Source organism: Papio anubis, chromosome 14 (genome assembly GCF_008728515.1).
Source record: "Papio anubis isolate 15944 chromosome 14, Panubis1.0, whole genome shotgun sequence".
Classification (NCBI taxonomy): Eukaryota; Metazoa; Chordata; class Mammalia; order Primates; family Cercopithecidae; genus Papio; species Papio anubis.
In genome coordinates, this window is record NC_044989.1 from 85,865,397 (window position 1) to 85,881,301 (window position 15,905).

The following is a 15,905-nucleotide window of genomic DNA, read 5'->3' on the forward strand; positions in this document are numbered from 1 at the left end:
GCGTGGTGGCACACACCTGTAGTCCCAGCTACTCAGGAGGCTGAGTTAGGAGAATCGCTTGAACCTGGGAGGTGGAGGTTGCAGTGAGCCAAGATCGCACCACTGCACTCCAGGCTGGTGACAGAGCAAGACTCTATCTCAAAAATAAAATAAAATAAAATAAAATAAATAAATGTATTAAATCCATTGCTTTAACATTTTGAAATTTATTTTGGTTTCTGTTCAACAAAACAAAACTACATTGGGATGGCATTAACAGAAGCTCGGAAAAACATTATGCACTGAAAAATACTTCTCATTAGACCGCAACAAGCTTTAAAAAAATAAAATTAAGTAATTAAGTTACAAAAAGCTGAAAATATAAAACATTGTGGAAACAGTAGCCATCTATTAACTGGGAAAATACAAAAGAAGAGAAACAATTTCAACTATTAGTAATGTATCGAACATGAAGTCTGGTGAATTAAAGGAGTATCTATCAGAGGGTGAAGGGCTGGGCTTACCCACTGACGTACTATACAGCTCAGACCCAAACCCTTCACAAAGGAGACTCTTAAGTTTACATCTGACTTGCGGAACTAGCTGAATGGAGTCACTGTTAGCTCTGGAGATACTGTTAAATTAAACCTCAAAATCTCTTCCAGGGACTCTTGCTCAAGCAAGTCACACTAAACCCAACCTTTCTAACAGGGGTTTTCAGGAAATGGCCTGCAGAAGCACAGGGTCTGGTGCCTCACACAGCTTCCTCCACACTGCAAGTTCTCTAGTTCTCATCACGCCCACAGCATCTGGCATCAGGTTACCCTGTACAGTCAAGGCCCATAGAATTAACCAGCAGGGAAATTCCAGAGGTTTAGAATTCTATCAGCACATGTGTCACTGGAAGCCATCATGGGGGTCCCATGTCAGAGCATATGTAACTAGTTGTCAAGTCTTTCCCCGTTGTCTCAGCCTTTCTACAGACTGGCCTTCAACCTCCCCTGAGTCCGGAACTAGACTGTTTCAGCAACTCTATTCAAGGATCTGCAGCAGGAAAATTGCTTCCTCTATTAACATCTATGACTGAAGCACAGATTTGTCTAACAGAAATCACCCTTCACCCAAAAGCTGGGCGCAGAAAGGGAAGCCCTTAGCTGACTATAGGAGGTGCCTCTTGTGGCTGCACGTGCTTCTTACACCCCCCAGCTTGAACGATGCCTCAGCCAGCTCACCTCATCCACACAATCTCCAGGAAACATGCTTCAAACATTCTATCTTTGAAAAGACACCTTGCAGAAAATAAGTTTTCCTTTGCCGTGTGGTATTTTCTTCAGTGCTCTTTTTTTTTTTTTTTTGAGCGGAGTCTCACTCTATTGGCAGGCTGAAGTGCAGTGGCATGATCTCAGCTCAGTGCAACCTCCGGCTCCCAGATTCAAGCAATTCTCCTGCTTCAGTCTCCCTAGTAGCTAGGACTACAGGTGCACGCCACCACACCCGGCTAATTTTTGTATTTTTATTAGAGACGGGGTTTCACCATGTTGGCCAGGATGGTCTCGATCTCTTGACCTCATGATCCGCCCACCTCAGCCTCCCAAAGTGCTGGGATTACAGGGGTGAGTCACCGCGCCCTGCCTTTCTTCAGTGCAATTTCTAAAGAGAAACTTAAATTCTGTTGTATTCTTTCAACACAAGCAATGATACTTCTCAGAGTCTGCTCAAAAGCTCAGCTCCGTGACAAAATGTACTCGTCCACTGCCATCCCTCTTGGTTTCTGAAACCAACCTTTCTTCCTGCTCTCCTCTTCAAGAGCAAAACCCAACATGTATAAGGTCACAGCAAGTGGTAGCCAGGAAAAGCTGTAGGACCCCACATTTGAGTCACATCCATATGGCATGGAGAAAGAAAACATATCTGCCAGAAGGAACTGAACTCTGGAAGTCCTAAGGAAGGTCACCATACTCAGCAGACAGGAAAGCATTGCCAAGGGCTGTCCCTCAAGAGCTTAGTTTGCTTGGGGAAACCAGAAAGACTTCAGATCCTGACTGCCCTGGTTTGTTGAAGTTCTGAAAGGAGTGGCATGATGAAGAGCTAGTGGAGCTGAGGGAAGGAGTCGACAGCGTGGGGTGGGGTAGTGAGGAAGGTGTACGAGGAAACGAGCTGGCTCGTGAAGAAACAGGCAGATTGGGGAAGGCAGGAGAAAGAAGAGAAGGAAGAGAAACCTAACCAAAGAACCATGGGAAGCCGGAAAGTCGAGGGCACAGCCAGAATAAAGGCACAGATGGGCACCCCACAGGAGGGACCTTGGCCAGGTTGGGATGCAGAGAAAGACAGGCAGGAGGGTGTCAACCTATAGCATCCTGAACCCCAAAAAGTCTGTAACTGGATTCTCTAAGCCTCGAGAAGTTCAGACCAAAGCTTCAGACCAGGGCAAATATTTTGGAAAGATCAGTCTTTCCAAGATTGAACTTCTTTCCAAGAAGCTGCACAGGAAACCCAGTAAATGTGGATCTGAAAACAGAAAATCCAAGAGAGAAGTAAAACGGGCTGGGGGTGGGCAACAAGAGAAGCAAGGAAAACGAAAAGACTGTAGCTAAGGATCTTTTATTTTTTAAAAAACGGATAGGACTTTGGTGATGAGAGAGAAAAAGGGCAAAAGTCTGCAGTTAGGAATTCAGGTGACTGAAGACTGACCTGGACAGTTGGAAGGGGCAGGCTGATGGGAGAAGAGAGAAATTCCTTTCTGTGACAACCAAGCTGAACTATTCGATACCAGCAGCACTGGGTTCTTTAGGTACTAAGCCAAGACAAAGACTTGGGAATCACTCACTCCAAGGATGAAGAATGGATGTGAATGGCTGAGGAGACAGTCAAAGGAATAGAGAGGCCTGGCTTTGAGGGCCTCTTTCCCACCAGCACAAGATAAGGCAAAGGACCATTTGTCAGAGACATCAAGAAAGGGGAATTTCCATTTGGATGGTCAACAGTGTCCAGTTCCATCAAGGACAAGACTAAGCTTTGAGAAAAAGCCATGGATTTGGTAGTCTGATAACTGGTAACCTTTAGAAAAGCTTAGTTGACAGACAGAGACCGAAGTGAGTTGGTAAAAGTCATGAAGAGAATGAATGGCAACTTAAGGGAAGCAACATGCTGGAGAAGTTGAGTAGCAGGATGAATAACAAATAGGACAGTTGGGAACAGAAAAATCCAGGTGCATATGAAGGTGGAAGGAAAGGAGCTGGTATAGATGGGCACAATCAGAAAATATGAGGAGGGGAAAGGCAGGGATAAGGGAGGCAGGCAGGGAGAGAGAAGTGCAATAGCCACGGTCTTAGGGGATGCTAGAGGAGCCTAAAAGAAGATTCCTCAGGTTGGTGCAAAGTATTAGAAGACTGATGCATCAGTACAGAGAATGACCCAAGAGTAGGTCTTCATTCCTTACCTCCATAAAGTAGGCTACCTGCCAAGAATGAAAATATCAACTCAAAGCTATGGGCTGTTTTAAGCAAGGTGGAAGATAATATAAGAAGCATGGTCCTTTCTTCAGACTTACTGCCTTGACAGCACAGAATCATCTTTTGTCCCTCATCTCCCAAGTTATTTGTACTTCCCTGAGATCAGCTCAAAAACAACTCTCTTTAGGCCGTCTACAAAGTGGAAGAGCATGACTAGAAGAGATAAACCTTCAAACAATAGTGTGGTCTAAGACACTAACCTCACTTATCCCAGGGGAACCCACGGAATCTCTTCATTTGCATTAACTCCTGACATGGCATGGAAGAATAATTTTTATCAAATACCCTTGGCATCTTATATCAGATTAAAGGACCATTAAATACACTGAGGTAAAAATGGGCAGAGAGTATAGTTTCTATTAATAAATCTAAGTCTATTTTGTCTGTTTTAGGCAACAAAGGCCAAATGGACTTTGTGGGAAATGTATCTCATAAAAGCCCTTTGGAAAAACTGCAGACCAAAACCAAAACCCTCCTTCATGTTTTCTCGCATGAAACATGAAGTTGCCCTATTTCAAAAAGTTCCTACTGAGTATGATTGTGTGAAAGATCACACTATTTCAAATCATATTTATTTTAAAAATCTGTGATGGGACAGTGGCCTATTAGGAAGCCCAAGTTCTGTTTTATGCTCGGCACAACCAAGTGGAAGCTGATTCACTTTGTTTCAAGTTACATAAAATAATCAGAAAATCAAGAAGATCTCATGCTAGACAGGTTAGACTTGCACCCAGAAAAGCATTTTTTTTTTAACCTGCTGTTTTGGTTTGCTGCTGAAGTCTTTGAAGAGAATTATGTATTCAAAGTAGCTCTTTGCCCATCGGCATTTCCCCATCTTCTATGTCTTCTGTAGGGCACATCCCCCACAAAGTAAGAGGCCTTAGTAGAAAAGCACTTCTACCTGCAGTTTTCCCCTAGGTCTGCAGAGAGAAACAGTGAGAGTGCAATGCCACAATCAAGGGCCAACTTTCCTACAGAGCCCGGGCCCCAAGGGAGGGTGGTCAGCAGCGCAACCTGCCCAGACTGGGATATCCCTTTGGTCATAGCGGTGTTTCCACATGGCCCTCCACTCACACTCAGAGGACGAATGGATGGAAGCCACCAGCATAAATAAAGGGAACACAGAAGAACAATGTCACCAAAGTGCAGGTGCAAACCCCAAAGCAACCCCCTACCTCTGCCAGCCCAGACTTGCCACTAAATCCTAGAGGAGGGTGTCTCTTAGGTCACAGTACTTTTTTCTTCATTTCTTTTGATTTAGAAACAAATCAGCAGGGAGGACAAGGTTCTCAAGGACAAAAAATTCAAAGCTGAAACAAGAGCAGCACAATCCATTGGTGACGTTCATCTTTTTCCAGAGGAATATACCATTCTGTTATGACTTTGGGGAGAAAAAAAAGATCTTTTAGGAGGTGCAGGGAACACATTCAGAATTAAGACATACTGACCCACCATCACAGAAACAGCAATTAATTAAAATAGCACACAAAATGATTTTTAAAGTTTGAAATGAAACATAACACTAGAAAGATATACACTTGGAGAGATAGGAATCCTGGCTTCTGCCTCATACTGTTCTGTATTGTTGTGAATTATTTACATGTGTTTTTTGTTTTTGTTTTTGTTTTGTTTTGTTTTTGAGACAGAGTCTTGCTCTGTCGCCCAGGCTGGAGTGCAGTGGCACGATCTTGGCTCACTGCAACCTCTGCCTCTGAAGTTCAAGCGATTCCCCCACCTTGGCCTCCTCAGTAGTAGCTGGGATTACCACGCCCAGCTAATTTTTGTATTTTTAGTAGAGATGGAGTTTCACCACGTTGGCCAGACTGATCTCGAACTCCTGACCTCAGGTGATCTGCCTGCCTCAGCCTCCCAAACTGTTGGGATTACAGGCACGAACCACTGTGCCCAGCCACATGTGTATTTTTTTAAAAATCACAAGCCGGGCATGGTGGCTCACGCCTGTAATCCCAGCACTCTGGGAGGCTGAGGTGGGTGGATCACTTGAGGTCAGGAGTTCAAGACCAGCCTGGCCAAAAGGGTGAAACCCCGTCTCTACTAAAAATCTAAAAATTAGCTGGGCGTGGTGGTGGGTGCCCGTAATCCCAGCTACTTGGGAGGCTGAGGCGGGAGAATTGCTTGAACCTGGGTGGTGGAGGTTGCAGTAAGCCAAGATTGAGCCACTGCACTCCAGCCTGGACAACAGAGTGAGACTCTGTCTCAAAAACAAACAAATATCATAAAAAGGGTAAATCCTTAAAGTCAATTATCTGAAAAGGTAGTAGTCCAGAGCTAAATTGTAAAGCTGGCCTACTGGACTAGTTAGCAAAGATGTTGTGAGCTCAGTGGCTCGTTCTGTAGCTAATATTGAGTTGTACAAGAAAATCATGTTCCCTGCAGGAAGTTTGGGAACAATTCATATTTGGGCCACCAATTGTTCTTTGCCAATGTCCTGCTTGTTGCTATGCTGAAACCAGAAGGAAGGGTGCACACTGGTAGCAATGCAGTAGAGTACACTCTTCCTACTTAGACAGGTTGTTTTTAGAAAGACCCTTGCTCAGCTCTGCTGCCATGGGGTGTGTTGAGGGAAGTCAGGGACCCCAAACGGAGGGACCGGCTAGAGCCACAGCAGAGGAACATAAATTGTGAAGATTTCATGGACATTTATCACTTCCCTAGTAATATTCTTATAATTTCTTACGCCTGTCTTACTTTAATCTCTTAATCCTGTTATCTTAGGAAGCTGAGGATGTATGTCACCTCAGGACCCTGTGATGATTGCGTTAACTATACAAACTGATTGTAAAACGTGTATATTTGAACATGAAATCTGATTGTAAAACATCGGTGTTTTAACAATATGAAATCAGTGCACCTTGAAAAAGAACAGAACAGCAGCAATTTTCAGGAAACAAGGGAAGGCAACCATAAGGTCTGACTGTCTGTGGGGTTGGGCAGAATACAGACATATTTTTCTTCTTGCAGAGAGCCTATAAATGGATGTGCAAGTAGGAGAGATATTGCTAAATTCTTCTCCTAGCAAGGAATATTAAATATTAAGACCCTAGGAAAAGAACTGCATTTCTGGAGGGAGGTCTATAAACGGCTGCTCTGGGAGTGTCTGTCTTATGCAGTTAAGATAAGGACTGAAATACGCCCTGGTCTCCTGCAGTACCCTCAGGTTTATTAGGGTAGGGAAAAAAATCCCACCCCGGTAAACTTGAGGTCAGACCTGTTCTCTACTCTCGAACTCTGTTTTCTGTTGTTTAAGATGTTTATCAAGACAATATGTGCATAGCTGAACACAGAACCTTATCAGTAATTCTAATTTTGCCCTTTGCCTTGTGATTTTTGCTTTGCCCTTTGCCTTGTGATCTTTATTGCCCTTTGAGGCATGTGATCTTTGTGACCTACTCCCTGTTCATACACCCCCTCCCCTTCTGAAATCTCTAATAAAAACTTGCTGGTTTTGCAGCTCAGGGGGACATCACGGTCCTGCCAATATATGATGTCACCCCCAGAGGCCCAGCTGTAAAATTCCTCTCTTTGTATTCTTTCTCTTTATTTCTCAGACCAGCCAACACTTAGGAAAAAATAGAAAGAACCTACGTTTAAATACTGGGAGCAGGAGTTCCCCCAATAGGGGTGGAAGGAGGGCTTATCTGACAGAGGAATCGATTGGCTGTACTCAGGAACTCCAGCCCACAGTGCTTAAGCCAGGCTGATGTGGGGAGTTGGAGGCCTATGTGCTTCTGGGCTTCTGTTTTCAGGGAGCGTAGTCTAGTGCTTTACCACATAAAGTGTGGATCCAGTGGCATTTGGTTTCACCTGAGAACTTCCTAAGAATGTAGACATAGGCTGGGCATGGTGGCTCATGCCTGTAATCCCAGCACTTTGGGAGGTTGAGGCAGGTGGATCACCTGAGGTTGGGAGTTCAAGACCAGCCTGACCAACATGGAGAAACCCCATCTCTACCAAAAATACAAAATTAGCTGGGCATGGTGGTGGCACTTGTAATCCTAGCTACTTGGGAGGCTGAAGCAGGAGAATAGCTTGAACCCAGGAAGCAGAGGTTGCAGTGAGCCGAGATTGCACCACTGTACTCCAGCCTGGGCAACAAGAGCGAAACTCTGTCTCCAAAAAAAAGAAGAATGTAGAAATATAGGCTCCACTCCACATCAAATGAATCAGACAATGCTTTTTATCAAAATTCTCCAAGGTGATTCAAATGCCTATTAAAGTTTATGGAGTGCTGGTAGAATGCAGAAAGCTCAAGACTGGGAGACCAGGGAGTTGCTATCAGGTCCTGATTTTGCCACTAACTTGCAGTAGAAACTTAGCGGAAAAAAAATGAGTGTTTCTATGCGGGCCTATTTCCTCATCTGTCAAGGGAGGGAGCTGCTCTAGAGTATTCGAAGGTCTCTTCTAGCTCTAACGTCAGAGATATGTGTATCTAGATGTTTCTAGTTTGTTGTCTAAAAAGGGCGAATGCAACAGCAACAGCACCCCCAGAATCGGCCACTGCTGCCATGGCAAACGCAAGCCCACTACTGGGTCCATCTAACGTTAACTATCCCTCCTGTGGACCTGGCTCCTCCTTCCTTACCTTCTGGTCCAAACGTTGGTAGTCACTGGCCTTTGGCCGCCGGGTGACTTTAGATCTTTTTCCTTCCAGGACAAAAGCAATGATCTAAGGAAAAGAAAAAGAAAATGATTAACAGGTAATGATATAGCTCAGTCTCTGAAATCAGAGGCAGTCACCTGGTAGCATATTTGTTAATGACCCTGACTGTAGAAAGAGCAGTACACTCACAGAGGTCTATTTAAACTTTAACCAGTTTAAGAAAGACAGAGCCTAACTACATCAGAATCTTTTGTATTGCTTAATAGGAAATAACAAATAGAAGGCTGTCTGAGTTCTAGCGTGTGGGAGGAAGTCTGTATGATTCATTCAAAGGTACACAAGTCAAAGATCTATCAACTCCTTCCTAGAGATATCTACAGTAAGACATTCCTTTAAAAATAATCATAATCGGCCAGGCATGGTGGCTCAAGCCTGTAATCCCAGCACTTTGGGAGGCCGAGACGGGCGGATCACAAGGTTAGGAGATCGAGACCATCCTGGCTGACAAGGTGAAACCCCATCTCTACTAAAAAATACAAAAAAAACTAGCCAGGCGTGGTGGCGGGCACCTGTAGTCCCAGCTACTTGGGAGGCTGAGGCAGGAGAATGGCGTAAACCCGGGAGGCGGAGCTTGCAGTGAGCTGAGATCCCGCCACTGCACTCCAGCCTGGGTAACAGAGCGAGACTCTGTCTCAAAAAAAAAAAAAAAAGAAATGCACTTTTTTTTCTTTGAGGGCAGGTCTCACTCTGTCACCCAGGCTGGAGTGCAATAGCGTGACCATGGCTCACTGAAGCCTCGACCTCCAACAGTCAAGCCATCCTCCCACTTCAGCCTCCAGACTAGCTGGGCCCACACACGTCCACCACCACATCTGGCTAATTTTTTTTTTTATTGTATGTAGAGACGAGGTCTTGCTTTGTTGGCCAGGCTGGTCTCAAACTCCTGGGCTCAAGCAATCCTCCCGCTTCAGCCTCCCAAAGTGCTGGGATTACAGGCATGAGCCACTGCACCCAGCCAGGAATGCACATTTTTACTAAAGGTCTTCCCCTCTATTCTTTCTAGCCACAGGCCTCATGGCCAGAAATGGACTCTCCAATTTTAAGCAGGTTACAGAAACTAGCTTCTAAATTTTGGGGGCTCAATATGAAATGCAATCATTTTGTCATTAGAGTGGTTGCTAATAAACAGACCAAACCCTGCTGAAAAAGTCACAGATGTACGTGTCTGTGCAATTTCTGGGCTTTCTTCTAATTATTATTAATTGCAGAAGTCCCTGGGCTCCTTGTTGCTGGTATTGAAGATGCAGTAATTGAAACTATTCTTTGTGCCACTGATGGAAAACAGAATGTTGGGAAAGGAAACTAGAAATGATATGTCGTCTCAAGAATGGAAATAGGATGGAAGGTACGTGCTTTAACTGTCAAGTACTCAGATCCTCTGAGGCTGTGAAGGGCCCAAGTGCAAAGTTATGGGAGGAGATTCCACATCAGGTCAGATCCTAATAATGGCCTAACTTGGATCCTAACGCAGTAGCAGAGGACACTCAAAGTAAATAGATCACAAGATGAAAACACGATTCACAAAACAAGAGTAAAAAGGCCTAATGGGGCCGGAGGAAAAAAACTGAAGTTTGTTTTAAAGTCCCCAGTGCTCACGGGCATCCAGTGATAGGATACCCACCCAAACCCAAGCTTCCAGGGTGCTGGAAACCCCACTCCCCTCCCGAAGGCCGCTCTAGACCTACCTTCCGCTTGTTGTGATGAGCGATATAGAGGACTGCCACAAGAATGGCTGCAGTCACCAGATATGCAAAGAAGTGGCTGCTCTCCGCGCTGGCATTTCCAGAACTCTCCCCATAACGGTCATCCTTCTCGCTACCCCTGGAATCCAAAAGTGTCCCTTCACGGTTTTCACTGGAGGCAGAACCGGACATCTTTTCTTTCTCTTCTTTGGGCGGTGAGCCCTCCTCGGGTCCTGTATCATCATCTTCAGCCTCTTTGGGCTCCACATCCTCAGTAGGCTCTGAAGACTTAACTTCCTCCTGCGGGGAAGAAATGAGGTCAGTGTCCTCCCCAGATTCGGTTTTGAAAGCATGAGGAGAAAGCTTCCCTTTGTCAGCTAACTGGTTTGTGTCAGCCTTGGGGAGCTCCTTGTTATCAGAAGGGTTGGAGACGGGCTTGGAATGGTCTTTCCTGGAAGGCTGCTCTGGAACCACCTTGCTAGGGCCGTCTTTTGGGGTCTGCTCCTCCGCATCTGACTTGCTAGACCCGTCTATTGGGCCCTGCTCCTCTGCACCGGACTTGTTAGCGGCGTCTTTTGGAGTCTGCTTCTCCGCACCTGACTTGTTAGGGACGTCTTTTGGGATCTGATCCTCCGCACCCGACTTGCTAGAGCCGTCGGCACCCGACTTATTAGGGTCATCTTTTGTGGTTGGCGCCTCCGCACCCGATTTGCTAGTGCTGTCTTTCGTGGTCTGCGCCTCCGAACCCGACTTGCTAGGGCTGTCTTTTTGGGTCTTTGCCTCCGCACCCGACTTGCTGGAGCTGTCTTTTGTGATCTGAGCCTCCGAACCTGACTTGCTAGAGCTGTCTTTTTGGGTCTTTGCCTCCGCACCCGACTTGTTGGGGTTGTCTTCTGGGGTCTGCGCCTCCGCACCCGACTTGCTAGGGCTGTCTTTTGAAGTCTGGTGCTCTGGATCCGACTTCCTAGGGCTGTCTACTGAAGTGTGCGGCTCCTGATCCGACTTGGTAGAGCCTCCAGGCCGTTGGCTCAAGGTGGGGTAAGTAGAGACGTTTTCTGTAGAAGGCCGAACTCCAGCTTCTTCTTTCTTGGCACTTGCGGTGTCCGAGAGCGGCGCGGCTCCTAAAATAGAAAAACGAGTTAGCACCAGAGAAGGGCAGGCCGGAAGAAGGAACTCCTCAGAGCTGGAAAATATTGGGAGCAGCGGGGAAACAGGGATTGGGGGGTGGGGCGGGAGATGATGGCGAGCGGAGAGGTGGGTCGGGCAGGGAAGAAGCGAGCCTAGAAGTCACCTGCCCAGGTGAGAATGGGGGACCTGGGGGCAAGAGTGGGATGCGGGATAGAGGGTCTTACCAGGCGCTGCGACGCTCAGGAGGACTAACGCAACCACGAACCTCATCCTGCTCGAATAGCGCTTCCGCCCTCTAACGCTCTCGCGAGATCCGCGCGCGGGGCCCCTCTCCAGTCCCGCCCCTGCTGCGCGCGTCTTTCCGTCTCCGGCTTCCGCCAAGACAAAGGGCGAGATTTGCGGGGGCCGCTGCTGCTGGTGTCTGCGCTCGCCTTCCGCTGCGGTGGTTACGGTCGCTGAGAGGAAGGTGAGCCTCTTCTTCCTGGTTTCTCGTGTCTACCACAGCCGCCACAGACTGGCCCTCCGTTTTTCGTCTTCTCCGCTGCGTACTTCCGAGACCTTACAGGCAGAGCTGGAGCTCCCGGGCCTCTCGCACTGGCCGCGGAAGTGAGGTCGCTAGGGGCAGGCGCCTCTTGGCCACCACCATCCTGTGCTTGCGTTTCTATGCTCTGCTTTTTTCGTGTTTCCCTCTTGGTAGTATACAAACATGCGGTGCTCTGGTCTCTCCCATGTGGGAACAAATCCATCCGATCACCTACAAAGCGTTGCCTTCGCATCCCGGCCCTCCTCCTTCCCGACTCCACAGAGACGGTGTTCTCCGAGGTCGCCAAACGTCTTTTCTAAAAAGTGCAGCCTTTTTCTGGTCGTAAAAGTACAGAAGCAGAAAACAAAGCCTGACTGCCACCCTTCCGGGATAATCACTATTAATGTTTTAGTGTATTGTCTGCCCTCTAAACATTTAATGTTTTTGAATAGATAATACAGTATAATGTTTCAGAAATGAGAACCAGATTTTAAAGTAAATAGACCTTTCTTAGAAGAGTCTTCCTACTCCTCCACAGGTTACCGCTTACATTAGTTTATTATGTTTCCATTTAGTTTTGTAAAAAAAAAAAAAAAAAAAAAAAAGGACACTTTCCCTTCTTAATTAGTGTATTTCTCTTCTCTTCTATGCAGATTTATTTTCTCCGCATATTGGGATAATCAGGTAAATGGTTTTGTATCCCACCGTTTACAGTTACTGTTATGTTTATACATTAAATATTTGAAATCACTTTATGAACGATTGCCAGGCTTGGTGCTTAGGAGACAGTGATTTAAGAAATGATAGGTCTTAAATGAGATTACATCAAGTTAAAAAGCTTCTGCACAGCAAAGGAAACAGTGAAGAAACTACCTACATAATGGGAGAACTATTCGCAAGCTATCCATCTGACAAGGGATTAATAACTAGAATATATAAGAAACTCAAGGAAAAAAATATAATTAAAAAATGGGCACCAGCCAGGGCAACATGGTGAAACCCTGTGTCTACCAAAAGACAAAAAATTAGCCAGGCATGGTGGCCTGTGCATGTAATCCCAGCTACTCAGAAGGCTAAGGATGGGAGGATTATTTGAGCCTAGGAGGCGGAGATTGCAGTGAGTGAGCCAAAATCTTATCACTGCACTCCAGCCTAGGCAACCATCTCAAAAAATCAAAAAGAAAAAAATGGGCAAGAGACCTGCTGAATAGACATATCTCAAAAGATGACATAAAAATGGCCAACAAATAAATGGTATGTGAAAAAATGCTCACTATCAGTAATCATCAGGGAAATGCAAATCCAAACCACAATGAGAGATCATCTTAGCCCCAGTTAGAATGGCTGTTATCAAAAGAAAAAAAAAGTACATAATGGTGACAAGGATGAGAAGAAAAGGGAATGCTCATATCCTGTTGGTGGGAATGTAGATTAGTACAGCCATTATGGAAAACAGTATTGGCAGGGCATGCAGGCTCATACGTGTAGTCCCAGCACCTTGGGAGGCTGAGGCAGGCAGATGAGTTGAGCCCAGGAATTCGAGATCAGCCTGGGCAAAGTAGCAAGACTCTGTCTCTATAAAAAAATAAAGGAAAACAGCACAGAGTTTCTCAGAAACTAAAAATAGAACTACCATATGATCCAGTATTCCCACTGCTGGGTATGTATCCAAAAGAAAGGAAATAAGTATATCAAAGAGATAAATACTTTTGTAATTCCAGCACTTTGGGAGGCTGAGGCAGGAGGATCGTGTGAGCCCAGAAGTTCCAGACCAGACTGGGCAACATGGCAAGACCCCATCTCTCGCTCTCTCTTTTTTTTTTTTTTTGAGACAGTCTTACTCTGTCACCCAGGCTTGAGTGCAGTGGCACGATTTCAGCTCACTGCAATCTCCATCTCCTGGGCTCTAGTGATCTCTCACCTCAGCCTTCCAAGTAGCTGAGACTAGTGGATCTCATGAAAGTAGAGGTGGCTACCAGAGGCTGGGAGGGGATGAGGAGAGGGAAGATGAAGAGAAGTTGGTTAATGGGTACAAAAATACAGATACATAAAAAGAGTAAGTATGTTCTGTAGTCAATACAGTAGGAAAATTATGGTTAACAATAACATTGTATATTTCAAAAGAGAAGAATTGTAATGTTCCCGATACAAAGAATAGATAAATATTTGAGGTGATAGATATCCCAGTTACTCTGATTTAGTCATTAAATATTGTATACCTGTATAAAAATACCACATGTACCCCATAAATATGTACAACTATATAAAAAAAATTTTTTTTGAGACAGAGTTTTGCTCTTGTTGCCCAGGCTGGAGTGCAATGGCACGTTCAGCACAACCTCTGCCTCCCAGGTTCAAGTGATTATCCTGCCTCAGCCTCCCGAGTAACTGGGACTACAGGCATGCACCAGCACACCCAGCTAATTTTGTATTTTTAGTAGAGACAGGATTTCTCCACGTTGGTCAGGCTGGTCTTGAACTCCTGACCTCAGGTGATCCACCCTCTTCAGCATCCCAAAACGCTGGGATTACAGGTGTGAGCCACCGCGCCCAACCCTATATCAAGTTTTTAAGGTAGGTATTAACTTCATGGAGCATGCAATCTTTTGGGATACATAAATATTAAATATCTACACAAACGTGTGCGTGCATGCACATTCCAAGAACTGCCAGAAAAAAAAGTACAGAAACTATGAGCTCATTTGAGGAAGGGACCCTTAAGCTGAGGACTGAAGGTTGTAGCTGTGTCCCAGGTGAAGAGGAAAGGAAGAGGAGGATGAGCTTTCCTGGCTGAGTGTACAGCATGTATTAGGTTGGTGCAAAATCAATTGCGTTCTGGCCGTTTGACAAAAACAGCAATTACTTTTGCACCAACCTTATACAATGGTCTGCAGACAGGTGGGAACCTGGTATTTTGTGTAAGTCTAAAGACTACAGTTGTCAGATAATAGAGAAGAAGGAGAAGGGCAGGAAAGAGGCTGGAACAGAGCCAGATTAAAGAACAAATGCTCTGAGAATTGTCTAGAACATGAATCTACTAAGCACAAAAAGTACAACAGAAAATATGCCAGTTAACTTTGTGGGTTTGGTTTTGTTTTGAGATGGAGTCTCCCTCTGTTGCCCAGGCTGGAGTGCAGTGGTGTGATCTCAGCTCACTGCGGCCTCCGCCTCCCGGGTTCAAACGATTCTTCCGCCTCAACCTACTGCCTAGCTGAGATTACAGGCACCCACCACCACGCCCGGCTAATTTTTGTATTTTTAGTAGAGACGGGGTTTCACCATGTTGGCCAGGCTGGTCTCAAACACCTGGCCTCAAGTGATCCACCCACCTCGGCCTCCCAAAGTGCTGAGATTACAGGCATGAGCCACTGCGCCCGGCCATATGCCAGTTAACTTTGATTGAAGTGTAAACTAGTCCCACTCCTGCCAGAAAGAACTACAGCTGCCAGGGGAAATAACTCCTCTGTAGTCTACTGAGTACAGTATTTGGCTTACATGATGTGCAGTTCTAGTCAATTAGAATTCTTCAGAATTTCAAGGAATAGTACATGTAGTGGCATATAATTTTCAGGAACAAGTGCTTTATTTTTATTTTATTATTATTTTTTGAGACAGAGTCTCATTCTGTCACCCAGGCTGGATATTTTTTAATTTAAAAAACAATTAATATGTTCTCAGTATGTTTCTGTGTCGAAGAAAATGTCTGTCACACATACACTCATTACTGAAGAGAAAATAAGAATTACAGGAAGTGAGAAATCTTTTGCCAAACTATTTCAGAACCTTGACTCTACTTTGGCTGAAAGAAATGAATTGGTAAATTAATTTGTCTCTAAAAGAAAACTCTGGCCAGGTGCAGTGACTCTTGCCTGTAATCCCAGCACTTTGGTTGGGAGGCTAAGGCTGGCTGTTTGAGCCCAGGAGTTCAAGACCACCCTGGGCAACGTGGTGAAACCTCGTCTCTACAAATAATTTTAAAAATTAGCTGGGCATGGTGTGCACCTACAGTCCCAGGAGCACTGAGATGGGAGAATTGCTTGAGCGTCGTAGGTGGAGGCTGTGGTGAGCTGTGATCAGGTCACTGCACTCCAGCCTTGGCAACAAAGTGAGACTCTGTCCTAAAAAATGAAAAGAAAAAAAGAAAGAAAGAAAGAAAAGATTAAATTCTGGCTGGGTGGGGTTGCTCAAGCCTGTAATTCCAGCACTTTGGGAGGCTGAGGCAGGCAGATCATTTGAGATCAAGAGTTCGAGACCAGCATGACCTACATGGTGAAACCCTGTCTCTACTAAAAATACAAAAAAAGTTAGCTGGGCATGGTGGTGCATGCCTGTAATCTCAGCTACTTGGGAGGCTGAGGCAGGAGAATCACTTGAACTTGGGAGGCAGAGGTTGCAGTGAG

At 45.4% G+C, this 15,905-nt stretch overlaps 2 protein-coding genes across 4 annotated transcripts in view; one reads left to right on the top strand and one right to left on the bottom strand.

Annotated features, from left to right (window-relative positions):
- Positions 1 to 186: 186 nt before the first annotated feature.
- On the bottom strand, positions 187 to 11,337 carry TGOLN2 (trans-golgi network protein 2). 2 transcript variants are annotated; one of them, XM_003908898.5, is made up of 4 exons: positions 11,207 to 11,337; positions 9,858 to 10,975; positions 8,095 to 8,178; positions 187 to 4,872 (listed from the first exon to the last, which is right to left on the bottom strand). In XM_003908898.5, exons 1-4 carry the CDS (start codon positions 11,250 to 11,252, stop codon positions 4,867 to 4,869), a joined length of 1,254 nt encoding a protein of 417 aa, XP_003908947.1. In that variant the 5' UTR covers positions 11,253 to 11,337; the 3' UTR covers positions 187 to 4,866. The 2 variants fall into 2 exon arrangements, with proteins under 2 accessions (XP_003908947.1, XP_009182809.1); XM_009184545.4 differs by lacking the exon at positions 187 to 4,872 and having other exon boundaries at positions 7,582 to 8,178.
- A 6-nt stretch (positions 11,338 to 11,343) lies between these two features.
- The window catches only part of ELMOD3 (ELMO domain containing 3), a 63,707-nt gene continuing 59,145 nt past the window's right edge, over positions 11,344 to 15,905 (top strand). The window contains exons 1-2 of one of the 2 annotated variants that reach the window (XM_009184544.2): positions 11,344 to 11,448; positions 12,159 to 12,189. The gene's annotated coding sequence lies outside the window, so the exon portion shown is untranslated. The remainder of the gene's footprint in view (positions 11,449 to 12,158; positions 12,190 to 15,905) is intronic. The other variant, XM_017947691.2, reaches the window with a different exon arrangement.

Bases quoted from the DNA above. Each gene is read 5' to 3' on its own strand.
- TGOLN2 (XM_009184545.4), bottom strand. From the start codon at position 11,252: ATGAGGTTCGTGGTTGCGTTAGTCCTCCTGAGCGTCGCAGCGCCTG. The intron at 10,976-11,206 runs GTAAGACCCTCT...TTTCTATTTTAG, and splicing joins CCTGAGCGTCGCAGCGCCTG to GAGCCGCGCCGCTCTCGGAC. The intron at 8,179-9,857 runs GTAGGTCTAGAG...TCTTTTCCTTAG, and splicing joins CTCATCACAACAAGCGGAAG to ATCATTGCTTTTGTCCTGGA.